The sequence below is a fragment of the Lactuca saligna genome, chromosome 2 (assembly GCF_052625555.1).
Source record: "Lactuca saligna cultivar CGN05327 chromosome 2, ASM5262555v1, whole genome shotgun sequence".
Taxonomy (NCBI): Eukaryota; Viridiplantae; Streptophyta; class Magnoliopsida; order Asterales; family Asteraceae; genus Lactuca; species Lactuca saligna.
Window position 1 is genome coordinate 132520480 of NC_136418.1, and position 9224 is coordinate 132529703.

A 9224-nucleotide genomic window follows, 5' to 3' on the forward strand; every position below is an offset into this window, starting at 1 on the left:
TACTATAGACTTATACAAACTAAAATGCAATAAAAATCTATAAACTTAAAAAGCAATCATGAAAAGACGAATAGTTTTAAACACTAGAGATAATATTTGAGATATATAATTATTGTTTAAGAGACAACATTTGGTTCATGCAAGCCGGAATATTCTTTTGTAATTGTAAACCATTAATAAAAAAACGTTCAATCGCACCAAAGTTAACTAGAAGTTGACAACTATCTTACAAGGGCAATTTTGTCATTATCTCTAGTATAGTATTATGCTAAATGGGAAGCCGGTAATGCTGAGCTGGAAACATTAGGTAAGCCGGTAAATATACACTGGCTCGTGTCAGTCAGCGTCACATTTAATGTTATTTCCATTTTTACCCTTTTACAAAATAAGCATCAAGGTCCCATATGTGGCCCCTCCTTCGACCTCTCTTCCGTGACACAAAGTGTGCCTGCTTTATCTGATCTTATATATGGGTTCCTCTAGCTCTCTCATTTCTTCAACTTCAATCTCAACTAACTAAGATCTTGTTTTAGTGCTTCAACAGAGATTTTTAATTCAGTTTTTGTTCTCTGGCATCGCGTTGTGTTTAGATCTTTTGATTTCCAAGAAGAATTTGAAAAAAAAAAAGATGGTGGGTATATTGGTTGCTCGCAGTGGTCGGCAGTTGCAGCGTTACAACAAAGGTCAACGTATTGTTGTTGGGTTAGTCTCTGTTCTTGAATCTATTCGTCTTCAATTTAGGTTATCTGTTATGCGTGGATCAATACATTTATAATTCGAGATGGGTTTTACCTAATTTCATAATCGGGTGAAACATCAATTTTGGGGATTTTTACGTTATAACCCAAGTTGTTTGAAATCCGGAGTGCTGATCTTAAATCTCCTTTAACAAATTTGTTACTTGTGTTTCAATATCTGAAATTATTCTCTAATAATTTATGTGGTAAACGTTGTGCAGATGCATACCTTACAGATTGAAAGGTGGTATGAAAGCATCAAGCAAGAATATAGAAGATGCACTCGAGGTGCTTGTGATAAGTACTCAAAGAAAAGGCAAAGGAGTGTTGTTCCCTAAGGTAAATTGTTAATTTTCGATCTTAAATTCTTTTCATATGAATCTTTCTTCTCGAATTACATATCACTAACAAATGGTCAACTCTTTAACAGGGAGGTTGGGAATTGGATGAATCGATCCAAGATGCTGCCCGAAGAGAAACAATGGAAGAAGCCGGAGTATTAGGAACTGTTGAGGTTTGTTCTTTTCTTCATAATTTCTCATGTCAATAATGTATCAAAATACATGAAATAAGTAAGTAACCCCTCAATGATCAAGTAACTTAAAATCAATGTTCTTCTTTTGAATTTCCTGTAGAGTGAATTGGGTAAATGGTGCTTCAAGAGCAAAGGCAATGATGCATTGTATGAAGGGCACATGTTCCCTTTACTTGTGAAGGAACAACTCGATCTATGGCCTGAGAAAGACATACGCCAAAGATATTGGGTATGTTTTAAAACTCAAAAAGATTTCAACTTTTGATTCGATTACAAAAGCTTTTGCTAACAAATCTCTTAATTATTATATAGGTGAGTGTATCTAAAGTTAAAGAACAATGCCCATATGTTTGGATGAAAGAAGCACTCGACATGCTAGTGACAAGACTCAAGTCAACTCCACTCAAGATGGAGGATTTGAGTTATTGATGAAAGCACCCTGACTTATAATTTGTAAATAGAAAGATAATTGAAGATGAAGTGCTTTAAAGTGATTAAACATTAAAGATTAAAGATCAAAGATTGCACTTTTTGATCAAAAGATGGACTTAATCGAAGGTGAAAAAGCTTTTGGTTATAATCACAAGCACTTGCAGTTCAAGAAACCGAAGAAGATGAAACAAATAATCAAAAGCCAGGAATGGAATGTGTAATTCCCACAACTTGTGTTTCAATTCTTCCTTTTTTTCATAGCCTTGAAGCCACGGGTGAGGGTTATGGTTTTATGGGACACAAGTCGCGGGAATTGCTTGGACACACGACGGAATCCACCATTCCGAACCTTTTCTTTTTCGGGAATTCTTGTTACCCTGGAATGGAATTGCTCAGTTGAATTTTTTTTTTTTTACATGGGTGTGTATACCATGGTTCATCATCAATTGAAAGGTTCCTTAAATGGGAAATGGAATTAGACAATTAGTTGTCATGTTGTATTGTTTTCTTGGTTGTTTCCTGTGGATGTATGTAGGTTGGTGTTCTTGTTGTTAAATCAAGGTTTCCAAGAAATTAAGCACAACTAAGTAGGGTTAGTTGTGTTAGCCATGTATATGGACTTATGTTATAATTGAATTTAGATGGCTTGACAATTGTTAGTTCAAGTTTTCTTTAAGAAATAATTGTGAGTTTCTTTGTCGTTATTGAAAGAGGCTTAATTCGTTTGAGCCGGATATGATATGATATGATTATATGCATTAATGATTAAAGTAGTGATTTTGTGTTTGTAATCCTATTTTTGTAAATGCGTGTAAGACGGAAATAAGTAGACTTAGTAGGTTGCACCTAATGCAAAATAATAATAATAATAATAATAATAATAATTAAACAAATAAAAAGCGCTAAATTGGAATAGTGGCCGGTCTACATATACATAGGACCGCCTATGAGTAGAGTACCATTATATATATATTTTTAAATAATGTTTGTTTTTTTAAGCAAAAAACTAAAAAGTTTGCACACCATTTTTTCAATTATCTACGGTAGATCAAACAGTTGCAGACTATAATAAAAAGCGTGCTTGTTTTCTTAAAATCTGTATACTGCTGTAGATATTAAAAAATTAAAATAAACTGATTTTATAATCCGAAAATAGTTTTTTAATACCGAAAATTTAATAATATATAATATTTCGGCAAAAATTTATAATATTTCAGCAAAAGTAATGATATTTTAACAAAAAATAATAATATTTTAGCATAAATAATGATATTTCATCAACAAATTATTATTATTCAATGTAAAAAAAAAAAAGAAAAAAAATTAACAAGAATAAACAAAAAAAAACGAAAAAAATGTGAAATAAGATTTCAGAAATATATATAATCAATATTTTAGCAAGAAAAAAAAAAGAGGTTGGAAGAGGCAAAACAAGTGTTGCGCCATGAAAAACACGCATAGATGTTTTTTAACCCGAAGACTTTTGAAAAGCAAACAACTGCGAGATGAAAAATGTTGCGCGTGTGCTGCGACGAGCAACAATATAAGGTCTGAAGAGGGGTTTTTTTTTCCAAAAAACAAACAGTACCTTACTATCTTGATTCTAAAGTCTTCACACTCTGGTTTCATATATAATACATGTCTTTGGTAAGATTAAACTCCTTTTAAGTTGAACGTTATGCAATCTTCCGACTTAATTGTTTAATTCTCGGGTGTCATATCATCCTTCTTACCATTAATAGTGATCAAATCTTCCATTCTCTATACGACATGGATGTGAAGAATCGTTGACCTCTAGGCATGAAAATGAATTGTTTTTAATATTTTGTTGTTTCACGCTTTAACATAGCCTCCAACAATTTCTGACAATGTTTCATGGTATGACCGAGTAGTTTAACACCTTTATAGTTGTTGCTACATTGGACAACCTCATTTGTTCTTATAATATGTATTACCATACTATATATCAACTCCACTAACATGTCGTTTGACTTTAAGATAATACCGAAGAGGTTCATTGTCACATCCCAAACCAAGGATGACGGAAACGTCCGGGGGTGGCGGACTTCATGTATAGTATCACTACAACGAGTATAATAGTGCTCAAAGTAAATACAACCAATCATAAATATAATCAGAAAAGAATTACATGGTTTCAAATGCTACATATTTCAACGATTGATTACAACATGATATGAAAATAGTTGCTCAACGCCATAGCGTACCATCCTCAAAAGCTTGTGATTTCTTGGTTTCGTTGACTCCCTGAGAATACAATTAGTTTTTGGAAAAGTGTCAACAATTAAGTTAATGAGTTTATAGACATTTTAGACGAAGAGTTTGGAGACCGATCTTTATAATGAGTTGTGTGTTACCAAGAAAAATCCAATATTTTCCTTATAAAATGTATTGTAGTCTTAAAATTCAAGACCGAAATGTAAAAGTATTTTCTATGCTTAAAATAAATCATGCGAGTTCAAAATGACATAAGCTTGTTTAGTTGAAAGAAAAACTTGGTACTTTGTAATGTACCATTTTTGTATAAATTCGGTACTTTGTATTCGTACCCCATTTATATGAATAAACCGGCACTTTATAGTTGTACCCCACTTAATGAATAAACCTTTTTGTAATGAGTTCGAAAAGTAAATTTGCAACCTAATAACTTAGTTTTAATATCATAAAAACCATTTTATGAAAACCCGGTACTGTATGGCTGTACCTCGCTTAATGTATAACCCGATACTCTATGGCCGTACCTCGCTTAATGTATAACCCGGTACTCTATGGCCGTACCTTGCTTAATGTATAACCTGGTACTTTATATTCGTACCTCATTTATATGTAATGAAAACCTCTTGTTATGAGCTCAAAATGTAATGTAACATTAACTATACCTGTTATAGTTTATCAAAACGTTAAAATGTAATAGTTATAACTTTGTTTATTATGGTTAACTACTATATTTTTGAAGGTAAAAACACTTTTGTTTACCGATATACATATATACCTTTTACTAAGGTGAAATAACATGTAATATAACAACTAATTAATTATCATACTTATGAAGGTAAAAATCCATTTGTTTTCTGATGTATGTCAATACACCAAGACGAAATGACATGTAATGTAAAAACATATATTCGCATAATGGTACACACCTTCAACAAGTTACAAGGTGCAAATGAAATTGATAGTATTTTTCTAATGTTAACATTTCCATTACTGTTCTTAGAAAATTTATAAAATAACTCATCAAAGGTTCAAATCAAAATCCGTAAATTCTGAGAGTTTGGGAAATGAGACTAGTTTGTTCATAAATTTTATTATGATTTTTAATGACCTCCAACTTGTGTGAAAAAGTCCATAATCACAGACTGGTCCGGATTTGCTCTTGAAATGATAGGCAGTTTTGTAAAAATCACCATATATTGTAGAAAAATCGTATGGAGATGTACAATTAGTCATTTTAAAGGTCTAAACCTGAACTATTTGCATATAAAACAGTTTTAAAAGATATTGAGTTTAAGATAGTCAAAACAGTCCGTGCATGAACATTAACTTTTCTGTTGAAAGCTGATGTTTGAGTTTAGTTGTGTTCTTGGTGTTTTAACTTGTATCCCCCCCCCCCTTAAAACTTAAGAAAAACATGAAAAGATAGGGGTATGAACTCACCTTGTGTGATTTTTAGTGGATGAATGATGAAGAAAAGAAGTGTTCAAATCAAGAACACTTAGAAGATTGGTTGAAGATTCAAAGAACTAACACAAATATGATGAAGTTTATGTAAGCAACCTATGATTTGAATAGAAAGAGGTGGAATAATCATATGAAGGATGTTAATAATTACCAAAAGTAGAAGAAAAACTTGGAGAATAGCCTTGAATCTCAAAATTTTAGAAAGAGAAAGTGAGAGAGGTGTTTGTCTTTTGAAGGAAAAATGAGAGAAATGTGAGGAGAGATAAGAGTTTCTCCAGCTTTTGGCTACGAGTGTGGGAAAAGGACAATGAAATGACTAGGTATGGTGTAATAGTGACTGGGGGTTGTACTATGAAGGTATGGGGAGGTTGCTTGTGTCCTTGTCCAAAGGATAAGTCAACACTCCACCTAAATATCTTACCAAACAGATTTTATTCTTAGGCAATGACTTTCCCCAAAATATAGTTAAAATATGAATATTTAGGGTTTATTATGTTAAAATATGAGTTTGGGTGAAAATCCCGCGTTAAAATAAAAAAAAACGGGCACAAAACGTGAAAATGGGCAAAAACCAGGAAAGTATGCGAAAATCCGAGATCATGGTCGGAGGTTCGGTCCTCTATGTTTGGAACCGAAAGTAGGAGGGAGTCGAAGGGAGGGCTCGGTCGGAGGAGGGGAACCAAGAGATAGGCTCGGCTAGGAGGTGAGAACCGAGAGCGAGGTTCGACTGGAGTCTTTCGCAGGCGAGGAACCAAACTCGGAAGAAGGAAGCGAAGGTGAGGTTCGGCTTTGACATGTTCACCTATGACAGGTTCGGTTCGGCTCCTAGGGTTTCGGCTGATGCGAGGTTCGGTTTCAGTGCTCGCTACGAGGTTTGGTCTCGGCTGATTAGGGAGGCTCGGCTTCGGCTGCTTCTTGGTTCAGGAGAGTTCGACTCCTAAGAGGGTTCAACTCCTAAGAGGTTCGGCTCCTTAAGAGGGTTCGGCTCCTTAAGGCTGTTTTGCACATAGACTTCCGTTTTCGAGCTGTTTTCATCAAATTCTAGGGTCGGGATTTCCCGAGTGATTATGAAAAGTTGAGAGAGATTTCGGAGAGATTTGACATTCTTGGAGAGATTTCTCATACAGAGAGAGATTTGGGAGAGATTTCACATTCTTGGAGAGATTTCTCATACAGAGAGAGGTTTGGGAGAGATTCCACATAGTGATAGGGATTTGGTTTGGACCATCGGATTTCCTTCCGCATTCTCCTTAATTGCTTCTATACTTCCTCACATTCAATCTTCATGTTGGAACACTTAAAATACATTTAGCTGCATCTTTCAATACATTCTATAATCATGTCTTTCATCAATGAAGTAGTTTGGTTAAAGTAAAATGGAAGTAACTAACTCGTTTCATGTTACTATCTTCATATATCACTAGAACTTGATAGTTGTCATCCTTAATATACCTTGCATTTTCTAATTCCTTTTTTCATATCTCATTGGATTTAGCAATCTTGTAGATAACATGTTTCTCTTCTCTTGTGTTAAATCTCATATACATATCTTCATATACAATAGATGTTACTTTAGTAGTTGTTTTCGTTACACTTTATAAGTGTGATTTTAACAAAAATCTCCATAACATCACCATTTTCTTTCTCTCTAAGGTTTACACATCATGATCTCAATGAACCCCGTTATAGCCAATGTTTCTAGACCTCGTCTTCTCACCTCCATGTTCTCAAACTACCATGTACATTTTCTTTCTGTAGTTATCATTTCTCTTTCTCATCGGTCGTATTATTGCATGTTTTTTTATTGTTGTCAGCTCCAACAACAACCCATTCATAGACAATGCACCTCACAATAGCCCCGATATTATTAGGACCATCCCAACAGGGGTCGTTCAAGCTTCACTAGTGTGGGTCTATTAGATGTTTTCTTTAGAATAGGTAAAATGTTTGCAGTCTTTTTCCACATCCAAATATAAAGATGTGGGCCAAAAGTATATAGTATGTAAAAAATGATTGTTTGCTTTTTAAAGTCTATAAGTTGCATAAATGATACTTGTTTTGGTAAAAAATCGACAAAGTAGATATTAACCAAATTACATGAGAGGCGGTGTTGTTGTAGGTGAAGTGATTAACGAAATTAAAACAAGATTGCATAAATACAAGGAAATCCCTTGACCCTTGCTAGGATCTCCCGCATAAAACCTTGGAAGGTGATAATGATCACCTGCCTTGTATGATCTTATTGATTTGAACATAAATTACAAATAAGAGCTTGATAGTGTGATTACAAATGATAAAGTGAGTCTATATGAGTAAGGTGTCAGAGAATTGTCCCCGTTGTGTGTGTTTTACAGCTGTATTTATAGTCTATATTGAGTAACTAAATGTCCAATATTTCCAGGATCCTGCTGAACTGGTATTTAAAATGTGCTTTGACTTGGTATTTCCGGGTCTTAAGCCTGGTTGGACTGATTCTTTGTTGTGAATGAATCATATGTTGACCATTTCTGCACATGTGATAAATAAACAAGAAATATAGTCATTAAACTTGTTAGGGAATAATAATGGCATTGTTCAGGATCCTGATGTATGTTCGGGATCCTAATACTCCTTTAAGATCCGGGATCCTGGATAGATTTAAGGATCCTTAGATATCTTTTAGATTCGGCATCCTGGATATGATTGAGGATCTTGGCCCTAAAAATTGCCCCCAATTATACATGCAAAATATATAATTTGATTTAAAGTGTATAATATAATTAATTGGAAATAAAGGATTCGAAATTCAAAGTCTAATGGATAGAATTGTATCCTTTCAAAAGATATGATTATGTTGTCAAATCACTTTTCTCTCCTTGGTTTGAAGGTTAATTTATTTCTCCTTTCTTCTTATTTTTCATGTTTATAGATTATGGGTAAAGAGGCACTCCATTCTTGCTCGAGCATCCTTAATTTTCCGACGAGGACTTCATCGAATAGAGGATCCTGTCTTTTGAAGAGTGCTATTCTTTTGGTGATGACAACATTGAGTCCTTGAAGTTAATCGAGGCTTTTTCTTTCGATGTTATTTTCAAGCCTTTAAGACCCAACCTGAATTCGTCTCTCCTACTTAGGTTTGGTCCCATCTGAACTATGCTCATGATCTGGAGGATCCTGCTTTAGATTGATCGATTGAATCGGTCTAATGATCTAGGCATGGGATTTAGTTAAGTTAGCCCATGTTTGTGATCTCCAAACTTTTGGGTCTTTTCATTTCCTGCTCATAGTAAAAAAAAAAAAAAAAAAAAGTAAATCGCATCTTATTTTGAAATCAAACCAAAACAAAGGTTCTTGGAAAGAGAAATATTTCTTTGTGAAACGTGAATCCTTTTTTCCGGTGATCTCCTGTCAAGAAATCGGGTTAGAAAAGGTGGGATATTATTTTATTTTGTTGAGGATATGAAATTCACACTTTCTTGTTTTATTTATTTTGATGCAACTTTTAAGCTCAAGGATCTCATCCCTACTGCTGAAGATACCACAGAAAGCGTTGGGAGTTTCCTTATTTCACCTGAGACTGAAAGATCGTTTAGTTTTGAACAACCCAACTTTTAAGAGGGTAGATCTGCTATTTCCCCCATGTCAAAAGGTAAAGATCCTTTATCTATTCTATTTTTATTCTTCATGAAGAATCCTCAACTTATTAAGTTCATTTGTTATGTTTAGGATCTAAGGTTACACACTCTAGTGCTCGGTTTACCCTTGTTGATATCAACTTCGCAATGTTCAGTGGCCAACTTGTAATGATGAACTAGAAGACCTCATCTTCTCTTACCATGAAG

General features: G+C 34.1%; 1 protein-coding gene across 1 annotated transcript; it reads left to right on the top strand.

The window, feature by feature from the left end:
- Positions 1-511: 511 nt before the first annotated feature.
- On the top strand, positions 512-1870 carry LOC145031654 (nudix hydrolase 18, mitochondrial-like). Its single transcript, XM_078980255.1, has 5 exons — positions 512-702; positions 959-1076; positions 1168-1251; positions 1373-1501; positions 1585-1870. Exons 1-5 carry the CDS (start codon positions 629-631, stop codon positions 1699-1701), a joined length of 522 nt encoding a protein of 173 aa, XP_078836381.1. The 5' UTR covers positions 512-628; the 3' UTR covers positions 1702-1870.
- Positions 1871-9224: the final 7354 nt, after the last annotated feature.

What these genes read in the sequence shown, in the direction of transcription:
- LOC145031654 (XM_078980255.1), top strand. Translation starts at nt 629, where the DNA reads ATGGTGGGTATATTGGTTGCTCGCAGTGGTCGGCAGTTGCAGCGTTAC. An exon ending in AAGGAGTGTTGTTCCCTAAG is followed by an intron (nt 1,077 to 1,167) that starts GTAAATTGTTAA and finishes ACTCTTTAACAG; the next exon opens with GGAGGTTGGGAATTGGATGA. An exon ending in ACATACGCCAAAGATATTGG is followed by an intron (nt 1,502 to 1,584) that starts GTATGTTTTAAA and finishes ATTATTATATAG; the next exon opens with GTGAGTGTATCTAAAGTTAA.